The 15,699-nt window shown below is 45.2% G+C and overlaps 1 protein-coding gene across 3 annotated transcripts in view; it reads right to left on the bottom strand.

Annotated features, from left to right (window-relative positions):
- The window catches only part of ZNF831 (zinc finger protein 831), a 109,441-nt gene that overhangs the window by 37,524 nt on the left and 56,218 nt on the right, over nucleotides 1-15,699 (bottom strand). For all 3 annotated transcript variants that reach the window (XM_012467556.2, XM_012467558.2, XM_012467557.2), the window contains exon 4: nucleotides 11,193-11,344. In XM_012467556.2, the coding sequence (XP_012322979.2) occupies nucleotides 11,193-11,344 (152 nt within the window). The remainder of the gene's footprint in view (nucleotides 1-11,192; nucleotides 11,345-15,699) is intronic.

Below are 15,699 nucleotides of genomic sequence, written 5' to 3'. Positions count from 1 at the left end.
CTGCCTCCAAAACCAAAAGGGCTGGCCCCTTGTCAAGACCAGGCCCAGCGAGGGGCACCTGTTGCCTCTGTGATTGTCCTGAGGGCGAGTCATGCCCTTTGTATCCCATTTGTAGCCTGTTGAGTTCCATCCCTGAGATCCTCATTTTCTTCCTGCCTCAGCCTCTGATTCTGTTTGGCTGCTGGTTCTAGCACATTGCATAAGAAAATTCCAGAACAAAATTCAGGATTCATTTGTGGCACTCTCAGTGGGTTCTTCCAACTTAAATATGAGAACAGTTTTCAGAGTCTCTCAAAAGCAGAACTGTCCCCATTTCAAGTATGGATTGAAGGTATGAGAGTTTCTCTCTCTCCCTCCCTCCCTCCCTCTCCTCTGTCTCTCAACTCTCAACATAAACACACACTTATCTTTAAAATACCCATATTTCAGCCTTCTCTTTCAATGACTCTGTCGTCCTCCCCACCCACCTCCCCACTGAACCCGCCATTAGCGCACTAGCTATTGTTGTCTTCCCACCTTCTGTCAACACAGAAATCAGAATTCTGCATGTGTGCTCCGTTTCTACAGGAATCTATTAGTGATTGCTAAGGGGAGCACTTAGCATTTTAGATAAATAAGTAAATAGTAGTTAAGTGCTCCGTTCCCAGCAGTTTAGAGTATATAGCAAAAATCCTTTATGATCCAGGGACGAAAGAAGACATGATAAAGAGTGACAGCCTTCAGTTCTCCCACATGCCCTGTGGCACTCCTTTCCGCAGCGGGGGGCCGGATGGAGGGGCCTTGGGGTGAGCGTCGGAAGCGCCCCCGCCGTGCTCCTGTTTATGCTAGCCCACTCTCCCTCTCCGCTCCAGCCAGCCTTGTCAGGATCTCTCATTTGGAAGCTTAATCATATCAGCGAGCTCACCGCACTGCATTTGTAATGACTTGTTTACCAGTCTGTGCCGGCTCCCCTTGCCACACTGGGCTCTCCCTAAGGACAAGGGCCATATCATGTTCTTGTTTGCCTCTCTTCCTCCTCCCACACACTGCCTGGCACAGAACAGGCCCCAGTAATTGCTTGGGACCCTCAGGCCGCATGACTCTCATCTGTCTCACAAAGGTGTCTCAGTCCACCAACCGGTTCCTAAGCTCCTTGAGGTGAGGGCTCAAGCCATCTTCTGTTTCTCTCCTCTCATGGGGCTCCAAAAGACACTCAATGGCTCACAAATGCATACCTAATTGCATTAAGCCATGAGTAAGATGCTGTCCCCATGTCTGCATGGAGAAACAGGGGCCATCTGCCATGTTTACCTGCCTGACCCCCTCCTCCTGTTTAGGGGAAACCATCTCTCATTTACTTTTTTTTTTTTTTTTTGAGACAGAGTCTCCCTCTGTCACCCAGCCTGGAGTGCAGTCCCACGATCTCAGCTCACTGCAACCTCCACCTCATGTGTTCAAGCAATTTTCCTGCCTCAGCCTCCCAAGTAGCTGGGACTGCAGGTGTGTACCACTATAGCCGGCTAATTTTTGTATTTTTAGTAGAGATGGGGTTTCACCATGTTGTCCAGGCTGGTCTCAAACTCCTGACCTCAGGTGATCTGCCCTCCTCGGCCTCCTCTTAATGGCTGTAGCAGAGATGGCCCCAATCCAACCCTCAGTACAAGGACAAGGTGCAGGACCCAGACCCGGCCACACAGCATCCCCAGTGATGGAGTCAAGGACAGCCACATGACCATACGAGGCCATGAGATTGAGTTTGGAAACTCAGTTATTAAAAAATGGTCACACTCACACAAGCATGGAACAGCTGGGCAGGATCAGAGCTGCCCAGAGACAGAGAGAGATGAACACCCACCCACAGAGCCTCTGGACCCAGCCGAGCTTGAAGCAGTTCTCTCTGCTCTGTGAGATAATGAATTGGGTTCTGTTTGTTTGTCTAAGCCAATTTGAATTGAGTGTCTTTTCCTTACACCCCAAAGATTCCCTCCTCATACAGGCATGCCGAGTTTAAAGTTCTGCCTCTGGTAGCAACATTTCAAAATAAGATAACCAGGGTATCTGAGAATAATAAAAGCTTGAAAAAAGAAACACTGCTCTCATAGTGGCAGCCACGGCTTTGTGAACCTTCTCATTTTATCCCGGGAGTCTGGACTGTGACCCCAAATCCCACCCTAACCAGGAAGGGCTGAGAAATTCATCTCTCCAGCTTCTGTTTGTAATGAGGAATGACGACTCTGCTCAGCCTGTGCCTAAAGCCTCGCATATTACTGTTTGCTCTCCCAGGCTCCCAGGAGGCCAGGGCTTTTTTGAGCTTTCTGGGAGGTAGCTGAGGAACGCTAGGGCTCACCAGCCTGCAAATCAACTCATCTCTTTTGCAAATTGCTAGCCGGATCTAATGAATTGGCTGGGCACAGAGGAAGGCCTTGGTGTCCTTTGCAGAGACAGAGCCTTCCCAGAGCATGCTGATCTACCGTGCCTCTGCTAAGGAACAAATCTATTAATATTTGGTGAGAACATCAAATTGTGCCCAGTGGACATAAAGTTTGGTCAAGGGAAACTGACTTCTCTGTGATTTAAAAAAAAAAAAACGAGTCTTATCATCCTTCCATGTTCTTTTTTCTACTAGAGATTGCCAGCCTTCCATGGATGGAATGGATAACAGACCCCTAGTGAGAAGGAAGGAGGCCTGGAAAGGCCGTCCTGTCCACGGGCATGGAAGGTAGCATCTTTTACTCAGCCAAAGGGAAAAGAAGAAAAAGTTTTATAAGCTTGAGGAAAGGAGAAGTATTTAATATGCTACTGGCAGGGATATAAATTGGGAAGCAATTTGAAAATAGCTGTTTAAAACGTGCAACACAAAGACCCAGCAATTTCTCTTCTTGGATGTTCCCTAGAGGAAACCCTGCCTGGGCTAAGGAGATATGAACGGTACTTCCAAGGAGTGTCATGCAAGTGTGAAACACTGTGATGACCAAACTCCTCATTAATAGGAGGATGGCTTCATAAACAAGAGTGTTCCCACCCAGAGGGGCTCTGTCCCTGCTTAGGAAGTTGAGATAGATCTACATGTATTAACAGTGTGGAACAACACAATAGTTTTCAGTAAAAAAAAGCAAGCTGTGCAACAAGATGTGCAGTGTGATGCTGCTGTCTCTCTCTCTCTCTCTCTCTCACACACACACACACACACACACACACACACACACACGGAGAGAGACATGAAGATCTGTCAGATGCACCCCAGACTCCAAACTGTCATTTTATCTAAGATGCCACTGGGATGGGGGTAGTGGTGAAATGGAACACCTGAACACATTTTAATGTGTTAAAATAAGTATTATTCATGATTGCATGTGTAATTAAAAACCAAGAATTAAGTTAACTAATAATTAACTTTTTTGCTCCTCTAGGTGGAGCATCGCTTTTTCCAAGTGATTTTTAAGAACAAAGCTGTCCGGCCTGTGTCAGCGGCCCTCTCATCAGTCTCCTCACACACACGGTATCCACCCCAATTCTTGCTCCACCATGCCTAGAGTGGTCTTTAGAAAGCCGAAATGGGATTATCTGCACCTTGCCCTTCACCCTTCAATGGCTCCCTGTTCTCAGGAAAAAATTTCAGGGCCACACTCAGCTTGTCTTTACTGTTCCAGTTTTAGTCTGTGTACCAGGGGAAGCGGCCGCAACCTCCAGTGTGCCCAATCGTCAGCATGCTGTCTGCGGCAGGAGGTGGTGGTACATGCCTGATGGATGGTCAGTGTGCCAGGGTGCATAGAGGGATGTGTGCAGGTGCAGTGGAGGCCCACAGGACTGGGCACACTGCAGTCGAGGCCTGAAATTTTGGGGACATCAGTGTCCCAGAATCTTAAAAATGCAGGGTGTCCAGGAGGCAGAGGTTGTGGTGAGCCAAGATGGCATCACTGCACTCCAGCCTGGGCGACAGAGTGAAACTCCATCTCAAAAAAAAGAAAAAAAAAAATAAGAAATTCAGGGTTTCAGGCAGCCTCCCAAACTCTTGGCGAGTGCCTCTCACCCCAGCCCAGTGAGGCAGAGAAGGCAAGGCTCTTCAAGGAAGGTCTTTGCAGAATGTTGCCATGGCCTCTGCAGTCAGTTCTGCGGAATCTGCATTCAGTGGTTTAGATCATGCAGCTCAAGGCCTTACAAAAGTTGAGGAAACACTAGATGAGACAATGCAAGCCAAGGAGGCTCCTACTGACAGAAAAACAGGGGCTATGGCCCAACAAAAGAGGGGCCTAGGGAAGGGTCTGGGGGTTAGTGGTTATTTTAGGTGATTCATAAGCAAAAACTTAAATAAAACTGAATTGCACAGTGATGAAGCTATTCTCTCTTCTATTCTCTCTTAATCTTCTGATTAAGGAAAGAAGAAAGTCTCGGCTAAGTGCTAATGTATCTTTAATGACTTCCTAACACGTCCGATTCTCTTTTTAGCAGAAGGAGTATTCCTAGGGCTCATGGACTTCCGGGCTCACCACAGATTCCGGCTAAAACTTATTTACCAAAAACATTGTAGTGTTTGTATTTTTTCGATGTTCCCATAATGGCTCACAATATTAACTTTTCGTCTTCAGTATTGATAAACAGCTTCTCTTTGAAATAAATGTACTCAAGTTTTTTGTAAGTGCACCTAGAGGAATAAATAAGTAAAGAATCACAGAGGTGACATGCAGGTGCAGCAGCAGTTCTCGAGGCAGCAGCTGGATGATTTCAATTTAGGAACCAGTGTTGATCCCCAGATCAATCATCTGGGTCCCTCTGGGCAAGTCACTGGACAACTCTCTAGGCCTCAGTTTCTCCATCAGCAAAACGAGGATAAAAGTCGCTCATCGCAAATTTGTCCAGGGGACTAAATGTGTATGAGCTTCCTAAATTGAAAGTGCCTCCTGAGTTTAGTTATTGAGAGAGTTTTCTAAAATCTCCGTTGGAAATGTAGCCCTGAACCTCACCGTGTTTGCTGTTATAAACCATGCCAGCTGCAGGAAATTGCAAAACCATAAAGTCAATGTAGTTCTTATCGTTCAATAAAACATCTCCCTCAATCAATATGACTTCAGTGTGTCATCTGGGCACAGGGCCACACTCAGCTCCTCTTCACTGTTCCAATTTTAGTCTGTGTACCAGGAGAAGCGGCACGACATCCAATGTGCCCAGCAAAAGCCCAAATAATTAACCTCAACCACATCAATGTTCTCCATTCAGTTCCGCAAAATGTGTTTCTAAGGAAATATGTAAGAGCACTCTTTATACCACGGAATGTTTTAATGTACCCAAGCATTCAAGTAAATAGAACAGGTCTCAGTTAATGGAACAGGTCCTTTTAGCACAAAGGTTTTCAATAATAATAATTTTTTACAAAGCTGGTATATCATCAGCTAGAAAGAGATGTGCCCATAAACATAAAAACAGGGCAAATCTAATTATGAGATTCCTTTTTGTAGCCCAAAGGTCAGTAACTGTGGTATTAGGAGAATGATGATAAGGCTGTATGTTGATGGGCGTTAGCATCATGGAGAACAGGACGTCCCACTTGGATACAAACAAAATCAGTGATGTTGCCTTCATCCCCCCACCTCCCCACATTCTGAAAAATATTCATTTCAGAGCAGTGACCTCATCAGAAATTGTATAACCACAACAACAGAGAATCGTCAGCAGCTTTTGAAGTGGCGTCACCCTTTGTATGGGTGTGTAAGTTTTTCAATTGCTTTTTCTAATGGAAAAATGACACGAGAGCTTGTGAGTGCATGTGCAGACGCACACACAGAGACATGCGAAGCTTGTCTTCCTAAGTGAGACTCTAACTTGGAAAATAATGGGAAGAACATTTTCAAGACATGATTTGCTGTGAATTTCCCCTTGGGCTGGAAGGGATGGTTTTTGACTGAGTGGTACCAGCTGACTCAAGGTGACATGGAGTGGCTGTCCAGTGGAAAACTGGCCCCCAGCTCCTGTGCTAGAGTAAGAAAGGCGTTCCAGGTGAGAAACGAAACAGCAGCACACTCCCAGCAAACTTGCATTTAACCTACACCCTGATTGTTGAAGCTCATCCTTCTCTGACCCAAGAAGACACAACTCCACTATCTTGATTAATCCTCACCAAAACAACTCAATCCATTAAGATGTCACAGCAGTTTTAGAGGCTTAATGCTAAAACCAAATGGCACACACCACGCAGTGAAGCAGGGACACTTGAATTTCTCACACCCCTTTTTCAGTGGGAGGATTTGCTGTTTATCTTCAAAGCAGCCCACATGGATGGATGGCCTTTTTCTTTCCTCCTTTTATCTCAGCAGTCCTCCAACAGAAATTGCGCGAGAATTTCTGTTCAGAGTTGTATACACAAATCATACCCTTATGATAGACTTGCAGGATTTTCAAAGATAACTTTGACTATAGGGATTGTGCTCTGGGGGGCCAGCTTTGGAAACACACCTCACCACCCTATACAACACGACCCCACTACAGTGTGGGAGAGGATGTCAGGTTAAAAGGCATGGAAAGGACATTCGCAGGTTCACAGTTACTACTTTTACCTCCCCAGAGCTTCCATCCGTAAAACCAAAGTGACATAAGATGACTCCTAAGGTTGAAAATGGTGATTCCATAGAGTTGAATTTTGTGGTTATTCCACTGCCATCCCACTGGATACCACTGGACCTCTCCATTATTGACACAAAGTACAATCAGAAACCAAGACTCCTGGTGGCATGCTCTTTCTTGTTCATGCTCAAAGAAGATTTCGGGGCTGGTCTTTGATTGTGCTTTCATCTGAGACTAAGCTTCAGGAACCTCAAGGTAAAGAAATGTATGTTTGCTAAATTTTTCATTCAACAAACACTTATTGAGGACCTGCTACAATGCTAGGCCCCCAGATGCAAACGTGGAGAAGATGACCTCGCTAAACAAGGTCTTTATTAGTTGAGATCAGTGCTACAGAGGAAAGGCCATCTAAAATGAATTCATTCCCAATTCATTCACAATACCACAATTTCACAGTAAATAGTATTAAGGACTTCGAGCCTTTATCTGGAAAAAAATGATGAAACCAAAAGTTGTGAAAATAATCTAATAAGCCTAAGATAAAATAAAATAAACCTCCATTTGGGAGGTTATAATGACAAACCATGAGCTAATTGTTAAAATCAACAAAACTTAGTCAAGTATTGATGAGGATATACATTTTTACATAAAATTGTAGGGCAGACCAATGGACTATTTACCTTGCATTTACTTTAATTGCAAATCATCAAGAAGAATTCCCACCACCCCAAGAAAATGCTATAGAGCTTTATCAGTTTTTCCAAAGACTTCTCTTAAGCCTCTGATAGTCAAGTCACTCTCTTGGAGTTATCATCTTTGTCACTTTCCTCTTGTTCATTTGTCACCTAGTCTGATTCTGCCAATGGGTGTGAATCAGCAGGCTTCCAATGGTCATTTCTACCAACTCCACAAAACGCAACAGCTTGAGCACAATTTGCAATTTCATTTAGCAATCAATTTACATGATATTGCGAAAATGAATCCGAAGGGCATGGATGGGTGCGATGGTAGGCAGAGAGAGACAGAACTGAATGGGGTCTAAATTTACCAGCAGTCAGTCTATTAGGGAAGTTTTCATGTTCCCAGCTAACCAGCCAACCTTACGACTGGAATGTTCCAAAAGGAACATCTGGATTATAAGGTAGATCCCTGTTTTCCCTGGGACAGTCAATGACTCGATATCTAAGAACTTCCTTTTTGCCAGTCCCTTCAATGAGACAGCCCTAGTCTATGAGATTAAATGCACCCTTCAGCCCTGATCCTGAAGCGAGTGTGAAGAGGAAGGGTTTTCTTTAAAACAGCAGCACTTCTGTCAGTTCTTAGTCACACTCAGCCAGGGTGTCTGGGAAATACACCTTAGTTAATATCTAAAAAGAAATTTCAAGTTTCCTGCACCCACTAGCTGGAAACTTGGATGGGATGGACTACTGGATTTAGGATTCAGGAAAAAAGACTCAGTTGTCAGGGGAGTCTCACAGACTCCAATCAATGTACAATCTTATAAATTAGGTCTTTATCCTTCATAACTCCTCTGGCCTTCTGCTTGCAGATGACTTCCCTGCCAAGCCATCTGTTAATTCAAATGATTAGTATCAAGCTTTTGGAATAGTTTAGGAGAGAGGGAAATTAAACATCTTTTTTAAAAAATACTTTTTAAAAAAATCCTCTTTCCTTCATCCTCCTAAATTATTGATAGGAAGTGTCTCCAAAAACTAAAGAAGACAAGAAAATTGGCTATCACATCTTATTTCAGTCCCTGGACACAAGTATTCTTGACTTCGTATTTCTGAATGTTTTACCTATTCTAGTTGGCCCATAAAGTTTAGGATCTAAGGTGTTTCTCTACCTTTAAATTGAAAAATCCCACCCACCCCCATCTACACAAAGGTCATTCTCAATTTCTTTGTTGGATTCTACCAAGTTTCCCCAAGTTACAGCCCCTTGGGTCACCCAAAACAGACTACCCCATCACTATCCCACCAAGGAAAACAGGTCATCTCTCCTCAGAAAGAAAAAAACACAGGCACACTCACAAGCACATCCATGCACATGCACACACACACACATGCACGCACAGGCAGGATCAGCTCCTTTACCGAGGACCCAGCTCTGATCTCTCCATCCAGGACCTGCCAGGTCAAAGGAGACTCGAGAAAGTTGTTTATAAGTGGTAGATGGCCAGGCTCAGCTCTGTGTTCCTTTGAAGTGACAGTGCTTTGTCTTCAAACACCCAGTGTCCTCAGAGTGCCTGTCACTCCACTGTGAAATATTGGAATTGGCAAGTGCTGGTAATAAGACCCCTATGCCCCTTTGATTTCCAGTGGTATTTATTTTAAAGCATTCTTCCACCCTCCGACTCCATGGTGTCCATCATGACCTGTCAACCCCAGCTTGCTGGTTTGCCCTACCAGCCTTCCCAGTTCCCTCTCTGACACTTCAATAAGGAACAGGCGGTGATTGATATTCCCTGGGCTAGGGCTTCTACCACATCCTGCAGCTCACTGCAGCTGCCCTGCAGTGGACATCCTCCACATCCCTCATAATTGCTGGAGAGGAGGGCCTTTGAAAATTGGCACCAGGGACCTAAGCCCCTGGTTCAACTTGCTGCTCAAATAACAAACATGAAAGCATAGACATTTGTCACCATTCCAGGCTGTTGCTGGGGCCGTGCTACCTCTGCAAGGGGATGGGGTGGCGAAGCTGTGTTCCCAGCAGGCATCTGAGCTATGGAATGCCACTTGTTCCTTAGATCTACATTCAGGTTTTGTTTCTGATTTTTTTTTTCTGCTTGGATTTGGTTTTATTCACATTCACTGGTACCCCCAGTTTGCTCATTTAGGTGTGAAGAAAGCAATGAAATACTGATGTTGAGACAGGATATGTATAGAAGTGGGATTTCCCACACACGGAGGGAGCTCAGGGTCCCTGGGACTCCTCCATTAGTCCATGGGGAGGACATAGGGAAATGTATCCCTGTGGAGGAGGACGGAAGAGGTGCAGATGAGGCAGGGGCACCCACTTCCTTAGTCCCCTGTGGAGGAAGAGAGAGGAGCAGGTGTCCCTGCTGCAGCTGACACAGCCCCCTGCTCAGAGGCAGCATGTGAGCTGGACAAGTCAGACCGCAGCCGGATTTCAATTCCAACAAACACTGTCTGCATACATGGCAGCCCCACCCAGCCCCACCCTGTTGGCCACTGGGCCTTCTTCCTGAAGGGAAGTCAGTGGACCCCATAGCTCTCAGCATCGAGGCTACCCGTGGTAACTTGGACAACTGTTCCCCCAAGTGTGGAGCATGTCCTGTTGGCAGTGGCTGGGGTGATTCTGCTTTAATTATATTAGGTTTACAATAGAACATTCCTGCAAAAATGATTTACAAACAATGAGAGCCCAGACGCTGTGCATTCTTGTGCCCTCCATGGATGGCAGTGGTATCAAGCATAGCCTAACAGGCAATTTTGCTGGATACAGAGGAGGGAGATGGAGGTGAAGATGAGAGCCGCAGATGAGAAAGAAAGCTCAGAGCCAGTTCCCTGATGGAATTTCCACCTACCCACCCCCCTGCATCCCAGTATCTCCCATATGGGGCTTGACCCTTGACCTTCCTTAACAAAAACCATCTTTCTTCAACAACTGGCCACCCAACTATAAGATGAATTCCTGCCTGGATTTAAATTCTCTCTGGGGAACAAGACTAGTCCTTGTCCTTGCCTACCCTGCAGGGCTTTGGGGGTTGGGGAGCAGGGGTGTGGGGAGAGCACGCAAGCGCCATCTGCCTGTAGGGGGCACTGGAGCTACACAAAGGTGGCGGTGGAGTTGCCCCAGCAAAGGAGGCCCCAGGGCCAAAGACCTCAGGCTGAGACAGAGCCCAGGGTTAGCCTTTGAGCCAAACAGAAAACAAGGAGCCACAGAAGGATGGTAATTCAGGTGCTGCTGGCCAGAACCCAGAAGCCTTTCCCACAGGGTCTTCATTTTTCCCAATCAACACTCGGCAAGCAAGGCTAAGGCTGGGCTCATTACTGCTGGGGAGAGGGGAGAAAGGGAGAGGAAATTGAAGTCCAGAGAAGTTGCGCCATTTGCCCCGTTGCCCAGTGATTGCAGCTGAAAATAGCCATTTTTCCAGGAAGCAGCCCCCCTCAGTTCACCCTTTATTTATTTCTGAGCATGGTGAAGAGTGTGCCTCTTACTGATTCACGTGTAAGCAACGCACCCTGCAGCTTCACATAACTGCTTATCTTTCTACTTCACATGGGCTCTCGAGCCCATCCACAGACCCACTTTAGCTTTTATAATAGCCTTGCAGAAAGAACCAAGTGAGCTTTCTTTTGGTGAAAGTGGAGGCACTAAGAGCTGTGATTCATGTTCTCCTGGGTCCCGGAAGGAACCTGCACCTGGTTCAGAGCTTGGTACACGTGGCCAGTACTCAAGGATGCAGGTTACTTCTCAATATTGAATTCTCCGTCTTCCACTACACACCCTCCGCACTAGTTTAGGGTCACTTTGATTGTCTCATAGACACCATGCCTCTGGCACTCTCCCTTTTGTGCCTGACCCCTGCGGCACATGAGGCTGGCTCTGCCCAGCCCACGTTCCTAGTGTCTGTGCCTCAGGCGGGTGCCTTCGAGTGCCCAGTCTGGATTCACCTCCAAAGAGAACATTACCTGCTGTTTCTGAAGAAGCCTGCCCAAGGGTCCTGCATGGTTTCAGTCCCTCGAGTGGGGGAGGGTGGTGGCTTCTTCTTCGCATCCAGGTTGCTTTGCAAAGTCTACTGGCTCTCAGCTGAACACAGCTCTGCAGGAAATTCCCTTTGTACCTGTAGAAGAGAGAAGCATACTTGCAGTAACCACCCCGGAGAGCACATGCCTGGAAAAAATCTGAAAAGTCCCTGTGGGGTGCCTATGAGAACACGTGGCTCAACATCTAACTAGCTGGTCAGCTCTGAGCAACTCCCGATCCCTCCGTCCCTCATCCCCCACCTCCCAGGACAATGCGCCTAGCTTCAGAGGTGTATTATTTAGTTGTTGTAGGAACTAAATGAGGTGGTCACAAAATGCTTCCCAGGATGCTTTGTCATAGCAAGTGCTTAGTCAAGGATAGTTACTGCAATGAGATCTTAAGCTTCATGGTCTTGACTACTTGCTTAACAGATTGTCCAACAGATCATTCTTCAATGACGGAAATGTTCTGTCATCTGCCTTGACAAATACAGTAGCCATTAACCCCATGTGGCTATTGTGCATTTGAAATGTACTTAGTGTGTCTGAGAAACTGAGTTTTAAATTGTATTTCATTTTAATGAATTTAAATAGCCACATGTGGCTAGTGACCACCATATTGGACAGCATTCTTCATAGACCTTCCATCTGAAGGAGCCTGACCAGATCATCTGATTTGTTTGTCTTCAAAGCAAAGTATTCACATCTTGGAGGGAAGGCATGATGAGGGTAGAGAAAGAAAAATACTAGAGCTTCTATTTACATTTATTTTCATCTAGTCTTTCTTATTTCTATTGTTTCATGTCCTTTGTAATGTATATAATACATTCATAGAGTAAAACATATATCTAATTTGTAAATGAACAAATAGGCATTTAATAGAATGTAGGCTGTAAATTATTTTACTGACAGGAATGTGCAACCACAGACCTTTAGCCTAGTCTGGCATCCCCATTATACAGGCAAGAGAAGGAGGTGAAGAGCCAGGCCTGCAACATGCCTTCAGCTCTTTTAGATCTTTGCACTGCTTCTAACTGCCTGGTCAAGCCACAAGTAATCCCTTCCCTTTACAAGCCTCAGTTTACAATATTTCTACTCTACAGTGCTCCTCAGAACTGGCTATTTTCCTTTCCCATTTGTCTGAGCCGCTGCCAAGATCCAGCCGCAGTCCCCTAATCACCAGGGCTGCTCACAGAATTTTAAATAAGATCTGCAGAATGCAGTATCCTCTTGGGCGCTGGCTTTTCCTGGTAGCAACAATGAGAAAGTGACATTTTGTTCATCTTTTCTGGCCTCTGTGTTTGGGAGATGCTCCCCTCATCTGGGCAGGATTGTCTCCCCTGCCTGGGGCAGGAGCTGTCATTCCCCCGGGGGGGGCCTGGTTTGTTCTTTGCAGTAGTTGTCAAGACCACAGGTTCCTGAAAGAGCTATCTGAGCCAGGGTGGGGAGCGACAGGCTGCTGTTTCGATCATCACAAACCCCTGAACCAGTTAGGACCCCTGCGGGGCCTGGGAGAAGAGAGATTTCAAAGTGCAGGGACAAAGGGAGGAAGGGAGGGGTGGCAGGGAGAGAGAATTCTTCTTCCACCTGCTGCCGGGTCACCTTTGCCTGAGAGTCAGGGGCTGGCTGCCACGCACTTGCAGGTGTTAAGAACAGCACAGTTTGAACTGCAGGGACGTTTTACTTTTAGAAAATGAGCAAGCAGGGGTCTTTCTACTCAAGCAAAATAACGAGGAGAGAGCTAGGAGAAGCCTAGCCTCTGAATTCACACTTCAACAAGATGGAATTCCAACCTTTGCCTTCGAGAAGGGCCCAAGCAGATCTTGGCAATGTCTTCAAAGCACTGTTTAGTTTTTGTCATGGGCAGGGCACGTTTCTCTCTCTCCTGGTTCTCCCAGAATGTTCTATGTACACCCCCTCCTGGAGAAGCCACATCCTGGCTTAGGAAGGTTTTGCAAGCTCATCTCCATTGCCAAGCATGCAAGGCCCCTGAAGGTGTGGCTGGTGCTCTCGGCACCCTATCCAGGGTGCTTTTGCCAGGTTGTGAGAGTGACGTGCTCCTTACCCCATTGCCACCCTCATCAGGCTCTCTCAGGGAGGGACAGTAGACCCAAGGACTGGATCTTGCACGTGTACAAGCCCACTCCGCACACATTCCTTCTGGAGTGAAACTATGAGATCTGACGTGCTATTTCCCTCACTTTCCTCTTTTGACCCCATAGGGAAGAACAAAGCAAAGAGAAGTGCAGTGGAGGTGTGGATGGTGAAGCCTCTGTGTCCTGCTAAGCAGAACTTGGGACCACTGTCAAAGCTCTGGGGCTGTGGTCAAGGTGACAAAGAGTCTCGGCCACGTGTGGTGGGGGCCACGTGCAGCAGAGGCCACGTGGACTCAGGGCCACATCTGTAGGTCTTTGTCTTTACCTCACTGAAGAGATTGTGTTCTCATTACTGAGAGCGCTATCTCACTGAATAGGTAAATTGTGTGATGACTAAATTGGATAGACATGTGGCTTCGACAGAGAAACATCCGCTCCATAAGGAAAGGCACTATCTACTAATAGAACTGCATTCTCAGAGCCCAAGATTTTCTTCTTCTCTGCTCTACCCTTCAATGACTAACGTATATTTTAGGGTTTTACAGAGTGCCCTTCTCCTATTCAAGCTGCAATCTCCTCTTTGCTCATTTCCATTCACTTGGGGCTTCACAACTCATTGTTCCATTTGTTGGAAGCTTCCTAGAATAAGTCTGAGTGTTTCATGCTTCACACAGCACGGTACACAGTTACAAATGAATCAATAAAATCCAATTCCATGGTCCCGCACTGGCTTTGGGCAAGGCAGAGAGGTATTTTGTGAGCGCTCCAGATCTCTATGCCTCTAGTTAATGTCAGGGCAATTAGGCTTCTGGGTGTGAATTTTCTGTGTTTTTCTGTTTCCACTCTGAAAGTGGATCCTGCATTTTCTAATCCCTCTCCTTTAACTCATGTAGTTTTATTAATGAAAACAGCCATTTTCATTACAGTGTGGCATTTGTAGTTGGCAAAAAAACAAAGAGATGAATGAAAGTAGAATGAAAGGCCCCGAAAAAAACTTCAAGTATAAACGGGAAGCTAAAATTTAACATGTAAGTGAGCAAAAGTGGATTAATGCAGGGGTCTGCTTGATTTTTATGCAAAGGTCCAGCTAATAAATATTTTAGACTTTGTATGCTGCAGACGATCTATGCCACATATTCTTCTTCTGTTTTTATATGGATAAGCTTTTAAAAATATAAAAACCAAGCCAGGTATAGTGATGTATGCCTGTACTCCCAGCTACTCCAGAGGCTGAGGCAGGAAGACCACTGAGGCCAGGAGTGTGAGGCTGTAGTGGGCTATGATCACACCCATAAATAGCCAGTGCCCTGCAGCCTGGGCACACAGTGAGACCCTGTCAATCAACTATACGCATGTATGTATGTATGTATGTATAAATAATGCCTAGTTAATGGATAAAATAGGTTAAAAAACATATTTAACCCATGGTCCATAGTTGTCTTTATAAACAAAAATAAAAATAAATCCTTCCATATGAATATATGAATTCCTATAAGAAGAAAACATAAGAGAATATATCTGCATGTTTGTGAAAGTAGGAAATTGAGAGTAAACAAAGATTTCTTAGATGTACCAAAATGTAATAACAATAAAGGAAAAGGCAGCCCCATTTCACTACATCAAAATATGCAAATTCTAATGAAAAAAGAATCATTATCAAGGTTAAAAAATAAGAACTCCATTTCCAACAGCACAATGGACTCAATACCCTGACTGATTACCACCAAACTTATCCTTATACTGAAAACAATTAAAAATGCAGCATAAAATGTAACAAAAAATTAAAGTTTATATTTATTTATGTTCTGATTAAAAATAAGAAATAGTTCAAAAGCAAAAACCAAGTGAGAGCTATACTCTGGAAAAGTAAGATTGCTTTCACTTTGAGGCATCTGCCAAACTAGGTGAGGCTGACCTTCCATTTTCATCCTTTGATGCAGTTCAGGGTACAGGACTTAAAGGCCAGAATGTTCTTCAATGAGAGGCAAATGAAAGACCCAACCTCCTTTCCTGCAGAAAGCTGAGACCTCTGAAAGGCATACTCTCAACATGTGGGTGAATTAGAAATAAATACTCCCTACTCCCACCACCTGCCCAGGGAACGTAACAACAAACAAACAGGCACCCGGCAGAAGCAAAACAAATATTTACTGGAGGAATCCATCTTCAACCCAGGTCTCAAAGTTCCAAAAATATCAACTCACAGTCAAGAATTTTAACACAAGGATATAAGTTAACATAAGTGAGAGCTAATATATAAAACAGGTGCACCAAGACTTCATATGTCGTCACTGACAGATACAAAACATTAGTTGCATTTTTAAAAAAAAAATAAAAAGATTGAAAGTAAGAGTCAA

Source organism: Aotus nancymaae, unplaced genomic scaffold (assembly GCF_030222135.1).
Source record: "Aotus nancymaae isolate 86718 unplaced genomic scaffold, 86718_ANA_hifiasm-v0.15.2.pri h1tg000029l, whole genome shotgun sequence".
NCBI classification, from domain to species: domain Eukaryota; kingdom Metazoa; phylum Chordata; class Mammalia; order Primates; family Aotidae; genus Aotus; species Aotus nancymaae.
This window is presented reverse-complemented; position numbering and strand designations above follow the sequence as displayed.